This window comes from Symphalangus syndactylus, chromosome 20 (genome assembly GCF_028878055.3).
Source record: "Symphalangus syndactylus isolate Jambi chromosome 20, NHGRI_mSymSyn1-v2.1_pri, whole genome shotgun sequence".
Classification (NCBI taxonomy): domain Eukaryota; kingdom Metazoa; phylum Chordata; class Mammalia; order Primates; family Hylobatidae; genus Symphalangus; species Symphalangus syndactylus.
This window is the reverse complement of record NC_072442.2, coordinates 60,211,951-60,239,473: the sequence shown is the minus strand read 5'-3', so window position 1 is coordinate 60,239,473 and position 27,523 is coordinate 60,211,951. Positions and strand designations below refer to the sequence as shown.

The 27,523-nt window shown below is 51.6% G+C and overlaps 1 protein-coding gene across 1 annotated transcript; it reads right to left on the bottom strand.

The window, feature by feature from the left end:
* Positions 1–3,658: 3,658 nt before the first annotated feature.
* On the bottom strand, positions 3,659–27,477 carry ALOXE3 (arachidonate lipoxygenase 3). The gene is given in 17 exon segments (XM_055257009.2): positions 3,659–4,539; positions 11,667–11,837; positions 12,422–12,522; positions 16,545–16,666; positions 17,257–17,426; positions 18,019–18,105; positions 18,195–18,398; positions 18,488–18,631; positions 19,463–19,635; positions 20,195–20,298; positions 22,874–22,999; positions 23,337–23,456; positions 24,006–24,087; positions 25,171–25,375; positions 26,246–26,416; positions 26,418–26,706; positions 27,103–27,477. Coding segments are annotated over 17 exon segments (2,640 nt in total). The 5' UTR covers positions 27,294–27,477; the 3' UTR covers positions 3,659–4,359.
* Between the last annotated feature and the right edge of the window lie 46 nt (positions 27,478–27,523).

Sequence of the window (27,523 nt, the reverse complement as noted above, 5' to 3'; positions counted from 1 at the left end):
CCCTAAGCTGTTCAAGCTGTTTCAACCAAGCTGTTTCAAGAGTGGTTTTGTTTGTTTGTTTGTTCGTTTGTTTGTTTTGAGACAGTGTCTCACTCTGTCACCTAGGCTGGAGTGCAGTGGTGCAGTCTCAGCTCACTGCAACCTCCGCCTCTCAGGCTCGAGCGATCCTCCCACCTTGGTCTCCCGAGTAGCTGGGACCACAGGCGTAGTCTGCCTGGCTAATTTTTTGTATCTTTTGGTAGAGATGGGATTTTGCCACATTGCCGGGGCTGGTCTCAAACTCCTGAGCTCAAGCGATTCGCCTGTCTCAGCCTCCCAAAGTACTGGGATTACAGGCGTGAGCCACTGCACCCGACCCTAAGCATGTGTTCATGTCATCCCCAGGTCTCAACTCCAGTGTCACCTCCTCAGAGTCCCTCCCTGACCACCATCCCTCATGTTTCCCCTCCCTCTGCCCTCCATCATGCTACCCTGCCACCTGGTTGTATCTCCAACTGCACTTGCCACTGCCCAAAAGGATCTTTATCTGTTTATTGATGCGTTTATTGTCTGTCTCTCCAGCACCCATAAACTGTGAAAGAAAGGGTTGTGCCTGGGGAGCTCACAGCTGCTCCCCCAAAATCTAGAACGGCGTCTAGGCAGATAAGAGTCATGAAGCAAAGCGATGCTAGGATGTCAACGCTGGAAAGGGCTTTTCAAGTCTTCTCGTCCCACCCATATATCTGACAGGTTGGGACCACTGAGGCAGAGGGACTTGCTCAAGGTCAGCTGGGGAAGGAGGCTGGTGTGCTTCCCGTTATACCAATTGACCTTTTAGACTGACCAAAAAACAGTGGAGGGCAGACTGCAAGCTGTGGGGATCTCCTGACCTCACAGAGCTCCAGAAGCTTGAAGTGAGCCTCCTCCCCATGTCCTGTCCCCAGAGTCAGGGCAGGACATCCTAAGTATACCAGGTGTGTCTGCCCAATAAATCTCTTTCCAAGCTGCCTTTCTGGAAAACCAGATTCCAATGACGCGCCCTGGTCCCTCCCTGTCCGGCTCAGGGGCATTTTTCAGGATAGGCATGCCTTCTAACACTGCCTTTGTGGAGGCCCAAGGAGTGTTCATCCTCTTGGGGGACAGGGTGCCTGAGCATGCCCATGCCCTTTTCGCTGCTGCTTCCAACCCCAGGGTCAAAGGGGTCTGCACTGCACACCCAACAATAATACTAGCAGCTGTCACTTACTGAGGAGCTATCATGTCTCTGTCATTAAATCAGATCCTTTGTGTACACGATTTTAAAATATGAAACAGGCCAGGCGCGGTGGCTCACGCCTGTAATCCCAGCACTTTGGGAGGCCGAGGTGGGCGGATCACCTGAGGTCGGGAGTTCGAGACCAGCCTGACCAACATGGAGAAACCCCGTCTCTACTAAAAATACAAAATTAGCCGGGGTGGTGTGGTGGCGCATGCCTGTAATCCCAGCTACTCTGGAGGCTGAGGCAGGAGAATCGCTTGAACCCCCCAGGAGGCGGAGGTTGCAGTGAGCCAAGATCGCGCCATTGCACTCCAGTCTGGGCAACAAGAGCGAAACTCCGTCTCAAAGAAAAATAAATAAATAAATAAATAAATAAATAAATAAATAAATAAATAAAACAAATACATAGCTCTATTTAAAATGCTTGGCAGCCAGGCGCAAGGTCAAAGGGGCCTGCACTGCGCACCTAGCCTCAGCCTCACCCTCACCCCTGGTGGCCACAAGGGGATTCCCCTGAGTATTTCTTAGTCCTTTGATTTGTTCTACAGTGAACAAAACTGGTGATTTGGGATAAGTCCTTAGGTTGCAATCTGCATGTGAGATATCCCCAAACACACATCTTTATGCACAGTGGTGTGAGGATCCCCTTCTCCCAGGATCACAGATGCAGAAAGTAAAAATCCAACAGCCAAAGACAGCCTTCCCCACCTCACACACACACACAAACACACACACACACAAACACACACACAAACACACACACACACACACACACACACACGAGCAAAGGGAGAAGGGGTTTGGTTGAACACAGAGAAGATTCTTGGGCTGGGATGTAATGGGACAGTTGGCTGCCCCAGAATTTCAATATGCCAGGGCTTTGGGATGGCAATTTAGTTAGGGAGGAAATGTGGTTACGTGTGGAGCTCTTCGTGGAGCTGCGGTTGTACTGAAAACACATGTTGTATTTTCTTTTCTTTTTTTTTTTTTTTTTTTTTTGAGATGGAGTCTCCCTCTGTCACCAGGTTGGAGTGCAGTGGCACGATCTCGGCTCACTGCAACGTTCGCTTCCCAGGTTCAAGCAATTCTCCTGCTTCAGTGTCCAGAGTAGCTGGAACTACAAGTGCACACCACCAGCGCCCAGCTAATTTTTGTGTCTTTAGTAGAGACGGGGTTTCACCAAGTTGGCCAGGATGGTCTCGCTCTCTTGACCTCGTGATCCACCCGCCTCAGCCTCCCAAAGTGCTGGGATTACAGGCGTGCACCACCGCACCTGGCCGTATATTTCTTAGGTGATTTAAGATATTTCTTGGATTTTTAGATGATTTCTTTGTTTTCTTAGATGATGGCAGCCCCAGCCAAGGCAGCCTGTGGATCCCCACTGACTCCAGGAACGAACACTGACCATGGTCTGCACTGGGGCTGAGACACATCAGGCTGAGACACTGCAGCCTGCAAAGCCCCCAGCCACGTGAAGCTCTGGGTGGGTCGCTGGTTATGCTGACACTAAAACCAACTGATCCCCCTACCACGGGCACCACAGGGATGGGGGAGCAGTTACCCTGTCATTGTCCAAAGACACTGTGATCCCGCCAGAGAGAGGCCATGACCAGGGTTGGGTCAGGCACAGAATTTGACTCAGGTGGCAGAGGAAGGAAGGAAGTTGGGCTGGATCTGAGGTCTGGGGAAGCAGAAAACCAGGGTGTTGGGTGGCTGTGGATTGAGAAGACCGGGGAGACTGACTTAAGGGCTGCACAGATCTCTATGTTTAAGGGCTGTGGGGCTGGAAGGGAGAAAATCAGACTCCCCATATCACCAGCCATGTGGCCAGGATCAACTAGACTATACCACCCCCAAATTCCAGTGGCTTCACCCAACAAGTTTATTTCTCACTCAGTCCATGTCTGGCTCAGTCAGCGGGGGCCTCTTCTACAGTCCCTTGGACACACAAGCAAGTGCCATCTCAACATGTGCTTCCGGAAGGGAGAAGCAGAGAGAAAAATATCAGGGGTCTCCGTGCCGGCCTGGAGACAATCCACATCCCTTCTGCTCCCAACTCAGCCAAAACTCATCCTGTGACTCCATCCGTCCACAAGAGGGCCAGAGGCTGAGCCTTCTGTGTGTCCAGGAGGAGAACTGGATTTCAGTGGCAATGCTAACAATTACCCAGACTCTGAGGCTTTACAAAATACTATTTCACTTCTCAGTCCCCTGAATCCAGACATTCCTTCACCTCCTAATGACGTGATCTGGGAGGTGAGGGCAGGAATATACGGCTTGGCTGGATGGTGGGTTTAGCCAGGACACTTCTGTCTCCAGAACAGATGATCCACTGATCCACTGCTGCCCCCTCACTGCAATCCCCTGGCACCCCCACCCTCACCCACCCCTACAAACACACATCAAAGCAGCTAAACAAAATGAGGGGCAAATGTTTTGGTTTTTATTGAACTCACTGGGCTCAAGGACAAAAAGAAAAAAATGGGATGAAAGGGGAGTAGGATGAAAGCTTGAGAGAAAGACAGATCCCCACAAACACCCCAGGCCTGGGAACCTGTCCCTGAGAACAGCAGTTAGGGGTCCAGGCAAGCTGCGCTCCAATTCTTCCCCTCCCCTTAAAGGTGCTAGGGACAAAGGGGACCACATGTCAGACCCAGGCACACAGTCCTTCTGTGCCCAGTTTCCAGGCTTTTCCAGAGAAGGAAGCTGGGCTGGTGGCTCTAGGCTTGGAGGAAAGAGAAAGTAGAAAGGCATGGTAGGAGAAGGAGTTTGGGGATGGGGGAGGATGAGGGAGAAAAGCTCAGAAACCCAAGCTGGGCATTCCAAGAGGCTGCCCCAAGTAGGGCAAGAAGTGAAGCGGTTCCTTCCTTTCGGAGGGGCTATTGTGCATGGGACTTTGGTCAGTGGCTTTTAACCCTGGATGCTGCTGTACTGGTCTCTCACAGCTCAGGACCCAGTTTGTATGATGTCAGGGCCATCTTGGCTGCAACGGTCCCCACATGCAGAAGAGAAGGTTCAGGCGAACTGAGAACAGGGAGGATGGAAGGGTCTGGAGGACCCTGAGGAACTGGCCCTCCTCATGCTTGGACCTTTCTTTCTTCTTGGGTGGTATTTGGGGGTGGTTAGATGGAGACGCTGTTCTCAATGAGGGGAGGGTCCAGGTAGGTGTAGGGCAGCGCCAGACCCTGGTTCCGCTCCTGGATGTCCCTTGAGATCTGGGCCAGGCGGCTCTGGAAGGTGGCAATGCTCCGCCTCGGGGCCTCCTCTGTGAAGTGCTCATCTGGGTAGGTGCCCAGGGGCCTCTGGGAGGACATCAGGTAAGAGGTCAGGATGACATTCAGGATGGGATGGGGAATAACGAAGGACCACATGTAACAGCAAATCCAGTCAAGGTGGCTTCTAGTAGCACAACCCAGTTGCAGCCATTGTAAACACTTGCCCCAAACTGCGACCCCATGATCCTGACACAAGGCCCCCCAGCACCCAAACCCCAAACAGAGTAGGGGACAGAATGTGACGTAGGAGCCAGCCAACCCAAATTCAGTACTGCCTCTGCTGGCAAGCCTCTGCCTGTTACTTTCACTCTTTGAGACTCAATTCCTGCATCTGAAAATGGATGGGTTGAACTAGAAAAAAAAAATTTTGAGGCAGGGTCTCACTCTGTTGCCCAGGCTGGAGTACAGTGGTGTGATCATAGCCCACTGCAGCCTCAAACTCCTGGGCTCAAGTGATCCTCCCATCTTGGCCTCCCAAAGCACTAGAATTACAGGTGTGAGCCACCGTGCCTGGCCTAGAAAATCTTTAAAGGTCCCTTTCATAACTGATCCAACTGCTCTGTGAACTAAAAGAAAGAACCACATTTTTCATACAACCAAGATCAACATAAACACTGTCCAGGAAATATATCCAAGAATATAACTATTAATTCATAATTTCACAAAATTCAACTCCTGAAAACAACCAGCATCCTGGTTCTAAGGTATCTTCACAATCAACCATCGTGATGGAACTTTTGCCAACACAATCACCATCATCCTCCACTGCCACACTTTACAGCACAGCCAACCACTATCGAGAAATATCACAATGAGCTCCAGTCACTGCCATCCTGTGTACAGGACTGTCCCTCCCTCATGACCATATCACACAACCAGCTCATCACAACAACGCAGAGACCCAGCCTCCTAACCAGCACACACTTCCCGTTTACTAGAACCTTCATATAATTGTTGCCAATACTACTGATTTTTTTTTTTTTTTTTTTTTTTTGAGATGGAGTCTCGCACTGTCGCCCAGGCTGGAGTGCAGTGGCGCGATCTTGGCTCACCGCAAGCTCTGCCTCCTGGGTTCACACTATTCTCTTGCCTCAGCCTCCCGAGTAGCTGCGACTACAGGTGCCTGCCACCACGCCCGGCTAATTTTTTGTACTTTTAGTAGAGATGGGGTTTCACCGTGTTAGCCAGGATGGTCTCGATCTCCTGACCCCGTGATCCGCCCGCCTTGGCCTCCCAAAGTGCTAGGATTACAGATGGGAGCCACCGCGCCCAGCCAATACTACTGATCTTTAACAAATTCTTTTTCTTGTTTTGTTGCATTGGCGAAGCCCTCCAGATCATTGTTAAATAGCAGCAGTAATAGTGGGCATTGGGCATTATTTTCTTGTCTCTGACTTTAATGAATAGATATATATGGTCTCACCATAAATACAGTGTTTTCTGAAATATACTTTTTTTGTTTTTGGTTTTGTTTTGCTTTGTTTTGTTTTGTTTTTGAGATGGAGTCTCGCTCTGTCACACAGGCTGGAGTGCAGTGGTGCAATCTTGGCTTGCTGCAACCTCCGTCTCCCGGGACCAAGTGATTTTCCTGCCTCAGCCTCCCGAGTAGCTGGGATTACAGGTAGCCACCACCATGCCTGGCTAATTTTCTTATTTTTAGGAGAGATGAGGTTTCACCATGTTGGCCAGGCTCGTCTTGAACTCCCAACCTCAGATGATCCACCTGCCTCAGCCTCCCAAAGTGCTGAGATTACAGGCATGAGTCACTACACCCAGCCTGAAATATACTTCTGATCAAAACTCCTTAAGGGGGTTTCATTTTACACTGAGTTTTTATTAGTAATGGCTGTTCACATTTATCAAATGCTTTTTCGGCACATATTGAGATAATTATATGGTATGCATCTTTATTGACGTAATGAATTATATTGCTAGATTTCATAAGGTTGAACCAACCTTTCATTCCTTTCATTCCTAGAATAAATTAGACTTTATCATGGTGTATTATTGTTTTATTATTCACTATTGGCCTTCATTGGTTGATATATTTTTAAGATTGTTGTAGCTAAGTGGAATAAGTATATTTTTTTTTCTTTTTTTTTTGAAACAGGTTCTCTGTCACCCAGGCAGAAGTGCAGTGACAGGATCACAGCTCACCGCAGCCTTGAACTCCCAAATTTAAGCAATCTTCCCACCTCAGCCTCCCGAGTAGCTGGGATTACAGGCATACGCCATCATGCCTGGCTAGTTTTTTTGGTTTTTGTTTGTTTGTTTGTTTGGAGAGACAAGGTCTCACTATATTACTCAGGCTGCTCTTAAATCCTGGGCTTAAGCGGTCCTCTCGCCTCTGCTTCCCAAAGTGCCGGGATTACAGGCGTGAGCCACTGTACCCAGCCTTATAATTTCATTTTCATAATAACAGCTGACATGTAAGCACTTTACATGGACCATCACAACCATACATCAACCCTTAAGACAGGTATTCTTATTATTTTCACTTTAAAGATAAGGAAATAAGGCTTAGAGAGGCCATTACATAACTAAAGTCATATGGGTGGTAGGTGTGGATCTGGGACTAGAGCCTTCCAATGAGACCCACTGCCCTTCTTAAGAGTACTACCAGCCGGGCGCGGTGGCTCACGCCTGTAATCCCAGCACTTTGGGAGCCTGAGATGGGCGGATCACCTGAGGTCAGGAGTTCAAGACCAGCCTGACTAACATGGAGACCTCCCATCTCTACTAAAAATACAAAATAAGCCAGGTGTGATGGTGCATGCCTGTAATCCCAGCTACTCAGGAGGCTGAGGCAGGAGAATTGCTTGAACCCAGGAGGCAGGGGTTGAGGTAAGCTGAGATCGCACCATTGCACTCCAGCCTGGGCAACAAGAGCTAAATTCCATCTCAAAACAAACAAACAAACAAACAAACAAAAAAAAAAAGAGTACTACCTTTGCTAGGTGCTGACTCTATAATTCAACAAAATAATTGAGGAAGCTTCCACCTTTTGCTATGCTTTCAAGTAGTTTGAATGACTTAGGAATCATTTGTCCCTTGGAGGTTTAAAAGGATCAGATCTTTTAAAACCTTTTACAATTTGTATGGTTTTTCATCTCTTCTGGAGTTGTTTTAGGTGTTTTATTTTCCTAGAAAAGCACTCATTTCATCTAGATTTCCAAATCTGTTTGCATAAAACCGTAAGCAGTATTTTATTATAATTTTATTATAATTTTAAAAATCAGCTGGGCACAGTGGCTCACACCTATAATCCCAGCACTTTGGGAGGCCAAAATGGGTGAATCACGAGGTCAGGAGTTCCAAAACCAGCCTGGCCAACATAGTGAAACCCCATCTCTACCAAAAAAGAAAATACAAAAATTAGCTGGGCATGGTGGTGCGCACCTGTAATCCCAGCTACATAGGAAGCTGAGGCAGGAGAATCACTTGAACCCGGAGGGGGAGGTTGCACTGAGCCGAGACCACGCCACTGCACTCTAGCCTGGGTGATGGAGTGAGACTGTGTCTCAAAGAAAAAAAAGGTAAAAAATCTTCTCTGCATTTGTGGTTATATGCCTTTCCCATTCCTAATGCTGTGTATTTATGTTCCCTTTCTTTCTCTTTTTTTTACCTCCTTGATTAGAATTGTCTAGGCCAGATGCAGTGGCTCACACCTATAATCCCAGCACTTTGGGAGGCTAAGGCAGGAGGATCACTTGGGCCCAGGAGTTCAAGACCAGCCTTGGCAACATAACGAGACCCTGTCTCTACCAAAAATCAAAAAATTAGCCAGGCACGGTGGCACCTGTGGCCTCAGCCACATGAGAGGCTGGGGTGGGAGAATTTCTTGAGCCCAGGAGTTTGAGGATGCAGTGAGCCGTGATTACGTCACTGCACTCCAGCCTGGGCGACCCTGTCTGGAGTTGACCAGGCTTTTTTTGAGACAACCTGACCCTGTCGAAAGAGAGAAATAGAGAGAGAGAAAGAGAAGGAGGGAGGGAGGGAGGGGAGCAAAAAAAAATAGTGCTATAAGTGACAGTCTGCCACTTCTGGGCCTAGACTTGAAGAAATCTGAAAGCTTGTTTTCAATCTTGGAAGCCAGCCACCGTGCTATGAGGAAGTCCAGCTGTCTTGCTGGAGAGAGACCCCTTGGAGAGTCCTGAGGGATAAGACAGCATATGGAGAGAGAGAAAAACCACACAGGTGCACTGAGGCCCCAGACATGTGAGCAAAGCCTTCTGGGAGCTTCCAGCACAGCCCAGTCACCAGCTGATTGCATGCAAGTGTTTCACCCTAGCTAGTACCCTGTGGACTGCCCAGCCTAGCCCTGCCCAAATTTCTGATCCAGAGAATCTTAAGAAAAAATAAATATGTCTATAGTTTTTTATTTTATCGTGTTGTATTGTGTTTTTTTTTGAAATAACAAGTTTTACGTTTTTAAAATCAGATTGACATCTAATTTCTTTTTTTCTTTTCTTTCTTACTTAAAGATGGGGTCTTGTTTTGTGGCCCAGGCTGAAGTGCAGTGGCTACTCACAGGCATGGTCATGGCACACTGCAGCCTTGAACTCCTAGCCTCCAGGAATCCTCTCACTGCAGCCTCCTGAGTAGCTGGGACTACAGGCCTGTGCCACTGCACCGGGCTTAATACTTGATTTCTAAAACTGTAATATAGCCATCAAAAAAACAGAACACACACACACCAAAGAAAGAAAGAGAAAACAAAGCAGAAGACAGAAATATGACACTGGATTCAAAGCCTACTTACTAGCTCTGTGCTGTTGAACAAATTGCTGAATCTCCCTGAACCTCAGTTTTCTCCCCTGTGAAGTGGAACTACAATTTATTGAACATTTATATGCCAGCATAGTGCCAAGCTTTTTTTTTTTGAGATGGAACTTCACTCTTGTTTCCCAGGCTGGAGTTCAGTGGCACCATCTCGGCTCACTGCAACCTCCGCCTCCCGGGTTTAAGTGATTCTCTTACCTCAGCCTCCTGAGTAGCTGGGACTACAGGCATGCACCACCACACCCAGCTAAATTTTGTATTTTTAGTAGAGATGGGGGTTTCACCATGTTGGCCAGGCTGATCTCGAACTCCTGACCTCAGGTGATCCACCCACCTTGGCCTCCAAATGTGCTGGGATTACAGGCGTGAGCCACCATGCCTGGCTGCCAAGCATTTTAAATAGAGCTATGTATTTGTTTCATATTTTAAAATCATGTGCACAAAGGATCTGATTTAATAACTGAGACATGATAGCTCCTCAGTGACAGCTGCCATTATTATTGTTGTTACAAGTTTCCAAGTTAAACTTTCTATAGTTTATAGGAGAGAGCCCTCCACCCTCATCCTGTTGTCTACTTATCCGTCATCCCTCTGGGACCAGATAGGGACAGGAACCAGAGTCCTGCCATTCCCAGGGTATAAGGTAGCATGTTAAAACTTGCCAGGAAGATCAAATATGTGGGATCTTTCTTTTTGTTGTTGTTGTTTTTTATTTTTGTGTCACCCAGGCTGGCGTGCACTGATGTGAACATGGCTCACTGCATTTTTTACCTCCTGGGCTCAAGTGATCCTCCCACCTTAGCCCCCCCAAGTAGCTGGGACCACAGGCATATACTAACACGCCCGGCTAATTTTTGTGATTTGGGTAGAGACAGGGTTTCACCATGTTTCCTAGGCTGCTCTTGAATTCCTAGGCTCAAACAATCCACCGGCCTCAGCCTCCCAAAGTGCTGCGATTGCAGGCACGAGCCAACGTGTCCAGCAACATCTGGAATCTTTCTAGCACCAAAGGGAGTCAAGCGTGAGAAATAAGGATATTCACCTGTTAGAGAGCTTGTGTGCAAGACGGCTGGGTGGAAACGAAGATGATGGGAACCAGTGATAAAGGGCTACTTGCCTGGCCTAAACTCAGATATTGGCCCCTCTCTAGCCTCCTGCCTCCAAAGTTGACCTTTGCATCCATTCACACAGCCACAGGAGCATCCTAGCTAAAGCAGATTTAATCACTGGGCCTCAGGCTTAAAAGTCTTGATTGGTGGCCGGGCGCGGTGGCTCACACCTGTAGTCCCAGCACTTTGGGAGGCCAAGATGGGTGGATCACAAGGTCAGGAGTTCAAGACCAGCCTGGCCAATGTGGTGAAACCCCGTCTCTACTAAAAATACAAAAATTAGCTGGGCACAGTGGTGGGTGCCTGTAATCCCAGCTACTCGGGAGGCTGAGGCAGGAGAATCGCTTGAACCTGGGAGGCGGAGGTTGCAGTGAGCAGATACCGCACCATTGCACTCCAGCCTGGGTAACAGAGCAAGACTCCGTGTCGGGGGCGGTGGGGTGGGGAAGCCTTCATTGGCTCCCCTTTGTCTTCTAAATGAATACTGTGCAGACAAAGCCCTACCTTCCTCTCTGCTCTGCTATTTCCGCTTGTGATCCTACAAACACACCAGTGATTTCTCGCCTTTGCTCCTTGGTCCTGTCCTTCCCCTCCCTAAAAAGGAACCCTGCTTCTCCTCTCTGTCCAACTCCTACTTGTCCTGCAGATTTCAGCTTAGATGTCACTTTCTCCAAGAAGCCTTCCTGGGTTCCCCCAGACCCATTTAGGTTCCTCAGGGCCCTGTCCTTACCCTTGTCACCGGACTGTAAGCTCACAAGGACAAGGTTCATAGCTGCCCATAACAGTGTCTGGGTCACCACTGGTACTCAGGAAGTGTGTGTTGAATGGAGAAATTAACATATGAGTAACTCCTACAGCACCGTGGTGCCCTTTTGCATTGACCTGTATGTCTCCTCAACTAGACCACAGGCTTCTTGAAGGCAGGAAGGTCTCATCCAACGTTATAGGCCTGGTGCCCAGTGCTGTGTGAACACATAGGAAGTATCCAACAAATGTTTGTTGAATGTTTGCATTAACACATGAGTAGTTGATGGTTGAACAGTTGGATAAATGGATGGATGGACAGATTGGTAACTAAACTGGTATTTGCTTCAGTCTATGTCTTTTGGGATTATCATTTTCTGAAGAAATTGAAGAACCCAAGGTAGTTCTGCAGTGAACATAAATCCCGTCGGTCAGTCCTCAAGGCCCCAGACAAAGCCACCACCACCCCCACTGGTGGCCCTAAAGAACCTTACTCCCCTCAACACCCCATATACACACCTGGTCCTTGGGTTCTTGGCTAACCAACCAGAAGAGGAGGAGGTTGTTACAGCTGATGTTCACTTCAGGGAGAGTGTCTAGGTAAGTCTTCAGGGTGGTGGTCCCCTTGGTCTGGGGTGGGGGCTGCCTCATGGATGATGGAGCATTGGGCATCCAGGCCCCAAAGTCATGCTGTGGAGACCCCCATCCCAGTTGGGTCAGTTGGCCAGAAGGGGAGTATCACCTCCCTCTTCGTCATCCCTGATTCCACCTCTACCATCCTAGAGGTGACAGTTGGGAAATGAGGGGGTCATGGAAAGGCAAGAGAGGAAGGGGTAGGGAGTGGAAAGTCCCAGAAGTGGGACAGGAGGCCAGCTTACTCCTTGTCACTGCCCGCCCAGTGTTCCAGGACTGGGTGGGGTGAGTCACTAGGGAAGGAGGTGGCCCCAGAGTGGAGGTAATCCTAGAAAAGGGCCTTGGGTTGGCATGCCATACAGAGCAACCTGCTACTCCACCTGGCTGGGTTCTAACCATGAGAGGAGCCCCTAAGTTCTTCTCCCAAATTAACATCAACTTGAGTCACCATTACGACCTTGGACCCAGCTCCACCCAGTCATCACCCAATGCCAGCCCTTCACCCCACTCAGCTGCCACTCCAACCCCAAGTCTAATCATAAACCCACTCCAACCCTGACCCACCCAAGCTCTCAACGAATTCAGGCCTCCAGTCCATTGCTGAGACCTGATTTTCCCAGGCCTGCCCTTTGTAGCCTCACCTGCCCACTGTTGACAGCAGCGTGCTGGGCAGAGCAATTGAAGATGATTGCAGTGAGGAACTTCACCATCTCTCCTCGGGTGCACAGCCGGCTTGGGAAACCTGGGTGTGGGGAGGAAGGGTAGAGGGTGTGGATGGAAGGTACTGGATTCCTAGGGCCAGCTCAGGACTGGGGCTTACCACAGGGGGAAAGTGAGGAAGTAGGGAACACCGAGCCACGACTGTCTTGTTGGGCTGAAGTTAGGGATGGCCATCACCAAGGTATGTGGTCTCTGAAGTGGGTCAGGATAGGAGATGGGGGCTGGGATCTGGCCAGAAAATCCCTGGCAGGCAGGGCCAATGGCAGAGCCAGCTTCAAGCCCAAGTGCCCAGCTCCCTCTCCCTGACTTCCAAGGCACTTCGATCTGCAGCCCCTATTAGGATGTAATGATTTAATCCTACCCAGTTCACCAAGATTTGTTCAAGCACCCAGTATCCAACCATCCTCTGCTGGGCTTAGCAGCAGAGACCAATGCAGAGGGTGTGTTACTCAAAAGCTCACAGTAATGGAAGCAGAAGGAAGCTTCTAAGACCAGAGCTTGGCTCTTTGAGGAGAGGGCAGGCAGGGCAGAAAGGGGCACCAGGAGCAGAGTGGTTAGTGGAGGCCTCCTGGAGGACAAGAGGGGCCTTGCGAGTTGAAAGATGGATGAGCCTTAAATAGAAAAAAGACAACAGAAAAAAGCATTTCAGGGTTGGAGAGGGGAGAGCTCCAAGGCTCAGCCCTTGGTCCATTCATGCTGTGCCTCACTCATCTCATCCAAGTCCATGGCTCTAACCACCTCCCACTCGCCAACAACTCCCAAATTCCCATATCTGGCTGTGCCTGGCTCCTGAGCTCCAGACTCAGCCGTGGGCATTACCCTGCAGGCAGCTTACCTGACGTCCCCACCTAAGCACGTACACCACCTCACACAAATGTGGCAAGCACAAATGCCCATCAGATTACGTCACCCTTCACTAAAACCCTCGGAGGGCTTCCCATCTCACTCACCTTGTCATGGCCCTACTTGATCTGGCCCCAGCCCCTTCTCCCACTTCATTTCCTTCCTGGCTGTTCACTTATTTGACTCCAGCCATGCAGGCCTTCCTGATAGTTCTCAAATGCACCAGCACATTCAGAATTCAGGGCCTGCACACTTATTATACCTCTGCCGGCTACTCTTGCCCCAATTATCCTCAGAACTAGCACCTGTACTTCCTTCAGGCCTCTACTAATGCATCAGCTCCTGAGAGGCCTGCCCTGACCACCTCCCTGAAATGATCTCTTTACCTTGACACACTGTAGCCCCTGATGCTGTTTCAGTTTTCCTCTTAGCATTCATAACCACCTGACATATGTTTGTTGATTCTCTGTTTCTCTCTCCATAAGAATGTTAAGCTCCACTAAGGCCAGAATTTTTGTCTTTTTCACTACTAAACCTCAGCACCTAGAACAATACTTACTAAATACCAAAAGCCTGGTAATTATTGGTTGAATGAAGGAATGCATGAGAGGGTAAGAAGCCAGAGCATGGGAGGCAGAGGTGGGAGGATTGCTCAAGCCCAGGAGTTCGAGACCAGCCTGGGCAACATAGCAAGACCTTGTCTCTACAAAAACATTTTTTAAAAAGGTAACTGGATACAGTGATGTGGTGGTGCATGCCTGTAGTCCCAGCTACCAGGGAGGCTGAGGCATGAGGATCACTTGAGCCTGGGAGGTCAAGGCTGCAGTGAGCTGTGATCACGCCACTGCACTCCAGTCTGAGCAACAAAGTGAGACCCTGTCTCAAAAAAAAAAAAAAAAAAAAAAAAAGCCAGAGTGGGAAGGCACGGGGTATTAGCAGGGTGAAGGAACAGGGAGGGGACCTAATTGGAGGTGAGGCTGCAGCGGCATGCAGGGCCATGTGGTTCCTGGGCAGTATTTCAGAGGATTAGCAGGGTAGTGGCCCTGCAGGCTTGGCGGGCAAGCAGCGAGAGGCTGGGAGAGGTGGGACTGGTTGAGAAGCAGCTGCCACAATTCCAGAGCACTATGAGGAAGACTACAACTAGGGTGGTGACAATAGGGATCAGCCACCTAACTGGATTTAGGAAGACAGAGAGGGGAACATGAGTCAAAGAGAATTAAGGTTTGCAGTCAGGCTGACTGGACGGAGGCTGATGCAACAGAACAGAGAGGTTGGGAGGCAAGACTAGACATTTGCCTGGGAGTGTGTGGGAGTTTTCTGAAGGTTCTGTTCCTGGTTGAGTCTCTAAACTCAGAGGCTGAGAACAAAAAAGTAAACCAGGCAGACACACCTGTAGTGTCAGCTACTTGGAAGGCTGAGACGGGAGAATCGATTGAGCCCAGGAGTTTGAGACCAGCCTAAGCAACAGAGCAAGACCTTGTCTCAAAAAAATGAAAACAAAAGCAAAAACAAAAAATAAAAACAAAGAAGGGGACAGACCATCTATAGGAACTTCTCTGTAGTTCATATTGCCTATTTTCCCCCCGTTGGAATATGGAACCTGACCAAAATGGTGAAAGAAACCCCATCTCTACTAAAAATATAAAAATTATCCAGGCGTGGGAGTGTGCGAATGTAGTCCCAGCTACTCGGGAGGCTGAGACAGGAGAATCGCTTGAACCAGGAGGTGGAGGTTAATGAGTGTGTTTTTCTTTCTTAAATACTGTATGTGAATCTACAATAGGTTTGTACTCATTGAAAGAGCTGTTGTCAATCTGAAGAATGTTCTGATGCATTAAATCAGAGAAAAAATGTAATAAAGTAAGATAGGAGAGTTGAATTAACCTCAGACTGACTGAGGTTAATGAGTGTGTTTTGCCCTTAAATACTGTATATGAATCTACAATAGGTTTATACTCATTGGAAGAGCTGTTGTCAATCTGAAGAGTGTTCTGATGCATTAAATCAGAGACAAATGAAATAAAGTAAGATAGGAGAGTTAACAGTAATTAGATCCCCCTTTGGGTCTTAAGTAGGAAACAGACACCCCCAAATATGAAACAACTGCCCAAGGAGGGAGGAGCTGTCAGGATCGGCACTGATCATGATTAATAGCAGGTTTGCAAAACACAGGGAAGGGTCACCCTTTAAAAACTCCAAGGCTGGATGCGGTGGCTTACGCCTGTAATCCCAGTACTTTGGGAGGCTGATGTGGGCAGATCACCTGAGGTTAAGAGTTCAAGACCAGCCTGTCCAACATGGCAAAACTGCGTCTCTACTAAAAATACAAAAATTAGCCAGGTGTGGTGGTAGGCGTCTGTAATCCCAGCTACTCGGGAGACTGAGGCAGCAGAATCTCTTGAACCCAGGAGGCGGAGGTTGCAGTAAGCCGAGATCATGCCTCCACACTCCAGCCTAGGCAACAAAGTAAGACTCTGTCTCGTGCCAGGCACGGTGGCTCACGCCTGTAATCCCAGCACTTTAGGAGGCCAAGGCGAGTGGATCACAAGGTCAGGAGATCGAGACCATCCTGGCTAACATGGTGAAACCCTGTCTCTACTAAAAATACAAAAAATTAGCTGGGTGTGGTGGCGGGCGCCTGTAGTCCCAGCTACACAGGATGCTGAGGCAGGAGAATGGCATGAACCCGGGAGGCAGAGCTTGCAGTGAGCAGAGATCGTGCCACTGCACTCCAGCCTGGGCGACAGAGCGAGACTCTGTCTCAAAAAAAAAAAGAAAGAAAAGAAAGAAAGAAAGAAATGAAGAGAGGTTGGTGGCTGGAGGGGCCACGTGGCAGGACAGGAAAGGGGGTTTGAGAGAAAGTTCCCAGAATCCTCTGAAGTCAGAGATGGCTCCCACTGCACGTTGCAGAACATTGACAGAGCTCAGGAAGCTGAAATGAATGGGTGGGCTTGTGGAAAGGTTGAGGGACCAGAGGGGCACAGAGCAGTGGATGCAAGCAAGGGCTTTGGAGACAGTCGGAGCTGGCTCGGAACCCTCCTTGCGCAGCCTTCTTTGTGCCTCTTTCCATATCTGCTAATTGGGGATATTAATAGTATCTACTTCAAAGGCTGGTCAATAAATAACTGATGGGAGTAGGGGGTGGCCGAGCAAGTGCTAGCTCATCAGAGCTACACCAGAAGTGGGATAGAGAGGGGATACCTGAGCTTTCCCGGCCCAGGAACGCCTGAGCAAAAATCTCGCCAACCCAGGCCTGCAGCTCCGAATCCTGCTGCACAGATGCATCACTGGGATAATAGTAGCCCACGATTTCCGAGACAAAGCTGCAAGAAAGAGATGCTGATACCACTGGAGTAACCACCGGCTCAGGCCTGGCCAGAAAACCGAGGCCCACTGCTGCTCAGGCGGCAGAGAGACAGATAGCCATGGGGGTTCAGTGGGGACCCCCAGGCGCGGCTGGAATCTGAGTGGCCAGGCTTCCCTTAAGTCCCACTCACTCCTGATCCATGGGTGCTCCACACCTCCTTCCTGCAAAGGGGCCTGGGGGGTAGGCAGGAGAGTGCAGGAAGAGTGTGATTCATGCTGCCACCCCCCTCCCCACTCAGCACCCAGGAGGAAGGAAGACCTGCCTGCCCAAGGCCCCAGCCCATGCTTAGATGATGCACCAGCCCTGATACTCTGACTCCACTGGACACCCCCTCCTTCCTCTGCATCCACACGCCCCCAGCCCCTCTCTGGACCGCAGCTACCTGACATTTCAGAGGGGACCCCAAACTCGATTCATACCCTCAAGAATTCCCTATGCTAGGGTGTGAAAACACCTGAAATCTCCAGGCGCCATGAGCGCAGGGACCACAGTGCTCCAGGCCAGGATACCCTGGTGGGACTGCTGGTCCCGCCCCACACCTCGCACCTCTCAATGGCCGCCCAGATCTTCAGGCCGTCGTCTCGGTAGTGGTAGTTGGGGATAGCCAGGACGCCGCGGGCCCGCAGGCTGTCCGGAAGGCAGAAATTGGTGTAGGTGAAGTGGGCCAGGCCCGTGCGCATGAGGTAGATGAGGCCTTGCCTCCCGATGGACGTGACCTGAGGACACAGCAGAGCTCGGCTCCCAGGCCGGCCCAATCCCCACCCTAGTGTCTGGGCACGAGATGGGGCTGTGGACTCGGCCCAAGGAGGGCCTTCTTCGGTTCATCAAGCAATCCACGGATCAAATACCCACGAGGGTCTGCCCGACGCAGGCTGCGCAGCTTGACGCCCCGTTACGTGCGTGGGAGGAGATCCTTAGGTATTTGGTAACTAAAAGAATGAGCTGAAAGCCGGGGAGCCTGGCTGGGCTCAGAGTCAGCTGAGGGTAGTGCTGGGGCTCGGGATAGGCTGCCCTGCCTGTGGACCCGCGGGCCGGCGGGGCGGGGCGGGGGGCGGTAGTGGGGAGAGGTGGGACCTGTGTGTGGGGCTGCCGGGGCGGGGGGGTGGACAGTGTCTGTGAAGGGGGCGGGTAGGAGACCGGAGACCGGCAGAGTGGGCGGGGCTGGTGGAAGAGGCAGGGATTGTACAGGTGTTCTCACACCCCAGGTGTCCTCACAAGGGGCTTGGGCGCAGAACAGGGCTTGGGGGCGGGTAGCGGAGCAAAGCGTCTTCGGGGGCGGAGATCAGTGACCCGGCAGGGAGGCCGCACCTGGTCCACGAGGCCCTCGGGGTTGAGCAGCGTGGCCCTCGCGATGGTGTTCACCTGCAGCGTGTATCGAGTGTGGGGGAGCAGGAGCTGCGAGCCGAGCGGATCACATGAGCTGAAGGCCGGGCACAAGGCCGCCCGGCCCCTGCCCCGCTGGACCCCCGCCCGGGGTCGCGGACCTTGTAGATGGGGTGGCAGAGCGGCAGCTGGCGCAGCGTGGCCATGGCGAAGGCCTCGCACAGCAAATGCGTGCACAGAAAGTGAGTGTTGTTTTCGTGCACCAGGAACTCAGAGTTGCGCACCCACGTCTTGGCCAGCAGCCAGTCCCATTCGGAGTCAGTGGGCAGGAAGATGGGGCTGTCGGGCCCGGGGGTCTGGCTGAGCTGCGTCCGAAAGGAACGAGGGATGATGGGGCTCCGGGCTGGCAGTTCGCACCTGAGCCCCTACCCCGGGGCGGCGGCACCGGGCTCACCTGGATGGCCAAGGGCACCAGCGCCCCATGGGGGCTGAGCCACAGCAGGCACAGTGGGGCGGCCACGTACTGCGGGCGGCCGTTTAGGCAATGCGTGGGGGCCTCCGCCAGGATCCAGTAGTCCGCTAGGAAGATGTTCCCCCTCTGCAGAAGGCACACAGAGGCTGAGTGTCCCTCCCTACCCGCGCTCTACTTCCCTCCTGTTTCCCTGCCCACTTCCACCCCAGAGAGGAGCTGAGGTCCCCAGCTGAGGTCTCAGAAATTCTTGGTGCCTGAATTAATGGCCAGTGTGGGGTACCCCGCCCTTCCCAGAATGTCCGGAATGAGGTCCAGCTGAGTCCCTCCTTGTGCAACAGCTCGCCTGCTGGGACAAGCCAGCGTCCTCTCCTCCTCACCTCATACCTAGTCCTTCCCACTCTCAACTCAGATGGAGTCCCCTTCTGACATCTGAGCACTATGTATCCAGCAACAGCTAAACGAACACATGAGAACTGACCAACCATGTCTCTAGCTTTCTGGAGGAGAATGCCTGAGGGCTTGACTGCCCCACAAAGACTGGGTCAGCCTCTTCTCCGACAACCTCAGAGCTCCTAGTTCTCGGTGATTTTCCCTGATGCATCTGGCGGCCCTACCATTGGCCTGTCCTAAAACAGCCTTCCTTTAGGTCTCAGCATCTCTTCAGAAGGCCTCGAAACAAGGGCAAGGCTTCCTCCAAGATGTCCCTGCAGCCACCCTGCGCGTTCACACCATTTCACCAGGCCCCATCTTATGCCTCAAAGCCTCCCAACCCCAATCTGACCCTCATCCGTGTCTGCTGCTACTTAAAGTGTGCAGGACCATAGCTGTCCAGAAGATGAGGCCCAGAAGTGAGATGCAGCCGGGGCCATTTCCATACCCTCCTCACACATCCCTTGTCCATAATGGTGACACACCCACCTCCCACCTATCAGGCCCACTGCCCAGGTCCTTACCCACCTCTAGCTCTGTCTGCAGGCATGTGTCCTGTCCCAGCAAGGGGGCCACCATGTCATTGGTGACAGGCAGCTTGCTGGGCAAGCTGGAGATGCAGTGGAGCATGACGGGATTGACGCCATTCAGGTACTGGTACCCGAAGAAGTGATCTTCACACCAGTGCTCTGTGACATACTCTGGGGGGCAAGAGAGGGGACCAGTTGGTCTAGAAACTACTTCCCTAGATCCTGGTCCTGCCAAGTTCTTTGCTTATCATTGTGGTTTAGGTTTTCTTCCCAAAAACTCTATGAGGTAGGAATCATTATATCTTCAATTTAATACTAGACTGTAAGGGTCAGAGAGATGGAGTGACTTGCACAGCTGAGTGGCAGAGCAGGGATTTGAACCTAAGCCTTTCTGGACCCAAAGCCCGGAGCACTTGGTGGTTGGAGTAGGGGAAGAGAGTCGCGTGTCCCTGATCAGGATCAAGATTCCCTAAATGACTGTGACCCTCTGCCAGGCAAGCAGAGTGTCTCTCTCTCCTGACTCCCCTGTTTTTGTCCCCTCCTCAGAGAAGGTGCTTTGTTCTCTAGAGGAATCTGGAAGATGCCACCAGTGAAGCCAGGAGCCCCTCCCACTCAAATCCAGCAGTCTCCCTGGGAGGGCTGGGAGAGGGCCCTTTCCCAGGAAGGACAGGAAGGGGTCTGAGCACGAGATAAAGTGAGGGGTGGACATCTCCTGCCTGGCTCTGCTCACTTGTCGTGAAGGTCTTATGGCACCAGAAGATGTTCTGCATGTCATCCAGCTTCTTCCAGGAGCCCTTACGATCCAACAGCCCTCGAAGCTTCATTCCCAAGGACCTGATGGGAGACGAAAAGATGAGAGTGAGGTCTGGGGGCTAGAGTCTGCTGGGAACCACTGTGTCCCCCTCTGCCTGGAGGAACTGACAGAGTCCGTCCCCAGAGTAGAGATGTCTAACAATCCACGTGGGAGAAAAAGTATAGTGCCCAGTGGAGGCTCTGTGGCCTTGGAAGACCCTGGTTCATATGTAGCCATCCCTAAGACAGGTCACTGCACTTGCACATAAAGTTGGCACGCATGGCCCTATGGTGCAGACAAGCCACCCTCACTGGTGTTTTGGCCTGTATTCTCCAAGCTGCCCTCTTGTCACTGACCTCCACTGGCTCCCCTCTGCCTACAGGACAGAGCCCCAGCTGCCAAGCCTGACTAGCCCATGGAGATCCCCACCAGCCAGCTTCTACCAACCTTTCCAGTATTTTCTCCCACCCTGGGCATTAGACAGGGCCAACCAAGACCCGCTCTCCAAACATGATCAGAGAGACATGCTTTGTAGACTGGACGGTAGAAGAGGGGCTGGCACGTGGAGGGGTGCATACTCTTCACTTTGCGGATGTCTGTACTGTTTGAATTTTTACAGTGAGCACTATTTTTTTCCTTCTTTTTAAGATGGGATCTCCCTGTGTTACCGAGGCTGGAGTGCAGTGGCTGTTTATAGACACAATCATAGCTCACTGCAGCTTCAAACGCCTGGGCTCAAGCAATCCTCCTGCTTCAACTTCCCAAGTAGCAGGCACTACAGGTGTGCCCCACCATGTCCTGCAATGTTATTTTATAATATGGAGAAACATGCTTGAAATTAAATTCCCCCACTTCCAGGTCTTCATTTAAGCTGCACCTCTGGTAGAAAGCCATCTACTCCATCCCTATGATAAAAATCTATCTGTTCTAGGCACGGCTCAGAAGCAAAGTCCTTTATGGAGCATTGCCTGAACTCCTCCCTGGACACGTGAACTGCTCCACGAACACATGCCTTGGATCTTTCACACTCATCATTCCCCACATCGTATTGTAAGCCCAGTGGACATATATCATCCCCATTATACTATGAGCTCCTCAGGGCAAGGACTTGGCTGTGTCTGCCACACCATATCCAGTTCGTAATATGCACTCACTAAATGGGCCGATCAAACGAAAGGGAATGGAGGCCGGACACGGTGGCTCACACCTGTAATCCCAGCACTTTGGGAGGCCAAGGCGGTCAGGAGTTCGAGACCAGCCTGGCCAACATGGTGAAACCCCTATCTGTACTAAAAATGCAAAAATTAGCCAGGCGTAGTGGTGCAGCTCTGTAATCCCAGCTACTCGGGAGGCTGAGGTGGGAGAATTGCTTGAACCCAGGAAGTGGAGACTGCAGTGAGCCAAGATCGCGCCACTGCACTCCAGCCTGAGCGACAGAGTGAGACTCCATCTCAAAACAACAACAGCAACAACAACAACAAAAGGAATGGAACATGGAACAAGTAGGCCTGTGGCAATAGGTCAATAACATAGGATGTATAAAGATGTAACGTGGCCGGGCGTGGTGGCTCATGCCTGTAATCCCAGCACTTTGGGAGGCTGAGGTGGGCGGATCACGAGGTCAGGAGATCGAGACCATCCTGGCTAACACGGTGAAACCCTGTCTCTACTAAAAATACAAAAAATTAGCCGGGCGTGGTTGCAGGCGCCTGTAGTCCCACCTACTCGGGAGGCTGAGGCAGGAGAATGGCGTGAACCCGAGAGGCAGAGCTTGCAGTGAGCCGAGATTGTGCCACTGCACTCCAGCCTGGGCAACAGAGCGAGACTCCGTCTCAAAAAAAAAAAAAAAAAAAAAAAAAGATGTAACATGGACTGGGGGTGGTGGCTCACGCCTGTAATCCCAGCACTTTGGGAGGCGAAGGCAGATGGATCACTTGAGGTCGGGAGTTCGAGACCAGCCTGACCAACATGAAGAAACCCCATCTCTACTAAAAATACAAACTTAGCCCGCGTGGTGGCACATGCCTGTAGTCCCAGCTACTTGGGAGGCTGAGGCAGGAGAATCGCTTGAACCCGGGAGGCAGAGGTTGCGGTGAGCCGAGATCGCGCCACTGCACTCCAGCCTGGGCAACAGGAGTGAAATTCCGTCTCAAAAAAAAAAAAAAAAAAGATGTGATGTGCCCTGAAAAGTGTGGGCACCTGGGGAAGGGAGGGTGGCAAAGGGTAATGAATGATCTGAGAGGCCCAGGAACAGTGTCACCTGGGCTGCTAAGCACTCACTCACTCACTGCACAAACACTTGCTGGGGGCCTGCCCAATTAACACCCAGTGGGTGGGAAAACCACGAGGAGTTCAATCATGAAAGCAGAGGCTGAGAAGTCTGGGGGCAGGGAGAGGGGAACTGGGGAGCAGAAGGGGGAGACAAGGGCAGGAAGGGGGCAGGGGGCATGTAGAGAGGGAAGACTGTGGGGCAGAGAGAGGGGATGAGTCCAGAGAGGAGGGACTGGAGCAGGGGAGGGGATACTGGGGATAGGGAGAAGGGGCAGTCTGGGAGCAGGGGGAGGGGGATGGATGGGCAGAGATGTAAGATGTTCATTAGAGGGGCAATGGCCTCACGCAGGGATGGCATTGAAGAGCAGCGAGATCGTCTTGGTGGCTGAGTATCGAATATTGGGCTCCATGTACATCAGGGATGGGATGTCAATTTTCATGGGGAAGCCAGGCAGGTACCGATTCCCACTGCTGGTGGTTAGGGGAGTAGAAAGACAGAAACCAGTCAGTGGGCCCTGCGGCCCTGCATCCCAGCCTCTTAATTCCTTCCCTCTTTCCTGCCTTCCGAGTCCCCGGGTCTCTCTTACTCCTGGCTCCTCCCCTGCCCTCTCTGCTCCTGAGCTAAAATAACCTCCTCACTCTTGTGCCCTCTGCCAGACCCTTTGGGGCCATCTCCCATCCTGAGGCTTGAATGAAACTGCATTGTCATAGACCCCCTACCCCTCCTTCCTGGCTATCAGAACCCCATCCTTCCGACAGACCTTCCATTTGACTTCCTTTCCCCTCCTTCCCAAGCTTTAATCTTCACCTGTCACCCTGGTCTACACAAGTTGTCGTCTTTGTCAAGGCAAATTTCTTGTCTGACTCCATCTCCTGAAAGCTGTTGACGTCTACCATGCGGGGGAAGCCAGGGGCATAGATCTTCCAGCTTCCAAGGGAAAGAGGTCAGAGGTGGCAGGTCATGCTTGGGATAAACACAAGCCTTAGCTTTAAAGACACAACTTCAGATTAAAACTTCAAAAACCACTTACTTTCTGGATGGGTGACAAGGAATTGGACATTTCTCCATGAAAGCACTGGGCTTCACATAGGGTAGCATTTGAGGATGGCATTAATGCCCACACTGGGTTAGAGATGGGTTTGTGTTGAGATTAAAATCATGGCCAGTTTAGTGGGGGAGGATGAGAAAGAACTGAGATTGGTGGATACTTCAGGTCACTTCCGATATTGGGATCTGGGTTACATCAGGGACAGTTGAGGGCTGAGTATGGATTCATGGTGATATTGCGACAACTGTTACTATTGGTGTTCTCAGTTCAGACTCAGGGTCACGATTAAAGTGGGGTTAGGTCCAATTAAGAGTCCTGATCCAAGCTAGACACCCAAGGTTGAGAATGAGGTTAGAGTTAGGAACAATCTGATTAAGGCTGAGGTCAGAATAAAGATGGGGAAAGAAGTCAAATTAGGCCACCCTCACCGGTAGCATTCTTGTCGGGCCCGGAGCTCCCGTGTCCTGTGATCCAGGAGGAGGGGAAGGGAGTCCTGACAAATAGTTCTTGCTGTGGGGAATGAAAATTACTCTTGGTATAAGTCTCTTTTCAAACAACATCTTCCGCAAACCTTGCCTGAACCCCCGACCCTTGAACCCAATCCGACAGTCACATCCCTGTGAAACACGTGGTGGTGCCCCCATGTTCTTTGTGTATTCATCAGTAGGAGGGATTCAAGACAGCTTCACCCCCAAATTATAGCAACCTTCCTAATTGTTGACATGTTTATCTCCCCTCCAGACTATAAACTCCCTGAGGGCAGAAGTCGTCTTGTATTCTTTTTTTTTTTTCTTCTGTATTCCCGGCTTCTAGCACGGTGCCTGGCACCACGTGTATAAGACGCACTTTAAATGACTGATGAACAAATATATTTTGTGAAGCTATGGATGGATGGATGTGCTGTGGAGATGGATGAGAGTTTATAGTGAGGTCTACGGAAAACTTATTATGGACCATGGGGTAATATTCATTTGCCTCACTTCCACCTAGAATATCCCTCCTTTATCCTGAGCCTCCTCCCAACACCCAGAGCAGCCCTACTGTGGCCTCTCCAGATCAGATAGCTCTGGAAACTGAAGATGCTCAAGCCCAGCATCCGCGGAAGGCCCCAGAAATTCAACAAAGGAATCCTAGCAGCACCTCTCAGGGACTTCATCCACACTAGAAAAGCTAGTAGTAGGGGAGGGAATGGGGCCTCTCCAGCTAAAATCTCTAAGCAGTCAGGGTTTCTCCACCTGTTAAAATCTAATGACTCGGCGTGCTGGTTAGTTCCTCTCTGAGGTCCAGAGGAATTCACTCTGGAGAAGTGCAGAGGAAGGCTTGGAAAGCAAAGTGCTTCCTATGTGTATGAGAGAAGGGCGCGTGCCCGTATGACTGTATGTGTCTATGTGAGTCTCCAGAAGAGTCAATACCGTCTGGAAAACCTTCACATTTCAGGACTTGAGAGGCTCCTTTTTTCAGGAAACATCTACTTGGGAGCCCAGAGTTTCTGACCTCAATCTTATTCCCTACACTCTGGGGCTCTGTGAGACCCCACTCCTAATCCCAAAAGACACCTTCTGCAGTACAGTGTAGTCCTCGTCCCTGGCCCACCTGTTCCCGGCCTCAGCTCCACGGTGCAGTAGCCTTCAATCCACTGATAGCAGGGGAAGTGGGATACAGTACCATCCGGTTCGGTGACACAGATGCGGCTGCAGTACCAAGAGTCCTTGCGGAAGAAAGCGTAGCGCTCCTTGTGTACACGCAGCAGCAAGAGCTCACCCAGCTCCGCTGAGCAGCGCACCTTGTACTTCTGTACCTGAGGGGACCAAGACAGCAAGCAGGTGAGAGGCAGAGAACTGCCAAGGCGGTCCTTGTGCCTTGCAAGATGCATCTACACCTAAGCCTATTAGGGCATACAAACCTGAGCTGCTGCTAACCCATACCGGGCTTTTGTATGAATTAGAAAAATGTTCGCTGGGCCGGGAGCCGTGGCTCACGCCTGTAATCCCAACACTTTGGGAGGCCAAGGCGGGTGGATCACCTGAGGTCAGGAGTTTGAGACCAGCCTGTCCGATGAAACCCCTTCTCTACTAAAAATACAAAAAATTAGTCGGGCGTGGTGGCAGGCGCCTGTAATCCCAGCTACTCGGAGGGCTGAGGCAGGAGAATCGCTTAAACCAGGGAGGTGGAGGTTGCAGTGAGCTGAGATCGCGCCACTGCACTCCAGCCTGGGCAACAAGAGCAAAACTCCATCTCAAAAAGAAAAGAAAAGAAAAAGGTGCCCGAGCACAGTGGGCACTGCATTTCACTAGCTTCCTAGGCCGGCTGGGAACCCTTGTGGAGGCCACCTGGGGCTGGCAGAGGCAGGCAGATCCTCTCCAGATAAGAGGAAATCCAGGCTCAGAGAGGGGAAGCGACTTGCCCAAAGACCACTGCCAATTATGGGAGGAGTTTAGGAGCCAGGGGAAGTCCCTCGACTCCCTGTGCAACGCTCCTTCCTCTCCACAGTCCTGCCTGGATGGAGTTCATCATCTCCAGAAAAGACAGAGACCTCAATAGGGAAGGTGAGGAGGTCAGGGCCGGTGTCCTGAGTTCAGCAGGATCTCAAGAGTCCAGGAGGAATACTCCTCCCGCCTGCGGCCCCTGCCCCTCAGAGGTCGCGCTTCCCTGTCTCCTTTGTACTCACCGATCCAGGGGCGAAGTCCCTGCCCACTCGATCTAGCCGCTGCTTGGGGCTTTCACCACACGTGCCCACCAGTGTGACAGAGATGTTGTCCAGTGTGCCGGCCCTCAGGTAGGGACCAGTGGTCACACACAGGCGGTACACTGCCATGATGGGAAGGAGGAAGTGATGCCCCCGGCAACGCTGGCCGCAGCAGCACCCGGCCTGGAGGAGGAGAGCGGCAGGCCGGACAGGGCTGGGTTTCTGGGTGGAGGGCTAGGGGCTGCGGGGCAGGGCAGGGCTGAGGAATGGCCCAGCTCTCTCCGGGATGTTCCTGGGCTCTCTCTCTCCGAAGCTCCCTGCTGGCGGCTCGGGCTCCCGCTCCCCGCCCACCGTCTTGCACTCTAATACTTGTTTGCTTGCCTCTGACACAGCCGGTCCCTCTGGCTGGCTCACCCAGATGGATATCAGGAGCCTGGGTTCCGCTGCGGAGGGAGGGACCAGATGCTGAGATGGAGAGAAGGAGGAGGTGACGCCTGTATAATTGGGACACTGCCTTCCGCCTGGTCAGCGGACCGGACTGATGCCCTGGAGTGCTTGTCCGCCCACTCCCCAATGTCCCCCAAGATCTGTTCCTCCCCATTCCCAGGCAGAGATGAACACAGGGCACCTGCATTCCTACGTGTGAATCATCCGTGTGAATCACTAAACAGTGGAGAGTTGCACTTGGTCATAAATCACACGTGACTGCAGCCACACGCAGGTGAGTCGCACACGCATTCCAGCACATGTCAAATGGTAAGGAACAGCTCCCCTATCACCCCATACACCGATCCCCCCACGCCTGGCCCTCTTTGTCCCCAGCCTTTGGCACGCCCGACCTCATTCTCTGCTCTGGAGTAGGGCAGGTCAGGAAAGCGAAATACAGCGCCGGCAAACAGCGTCCGAAGGCCCCGCGTGGCATTCTTTCCGCTCCAGGACCGCCCTGGGCCTGCGGGATCCTGGGCGGGAGCCCGGGTGTCCGGGATCTGGGCCACTTGGGGCTGGGGAGGAACCTCTCAGAGAAGCCCATAGCCCGCAGCGGCCCCGCGCGGCCAGTTCCGGCGCCGCACCGTTCCAGCCTCTACTATGCTCCACTCCCTGCGTCCCAGCCTCGGCTGGGGCTCTAAGAACGGGAGGCATAGAAAGCTCAATCAGCAGCAGGCGGGCTTCACCTGCCGCTTCCGAATCTGTGCCAAAATATTCTGCGCAGGTAAAATCCTCTGTCGGTTCTACAAGCCTGGATTTTCCTATAGAGAACTC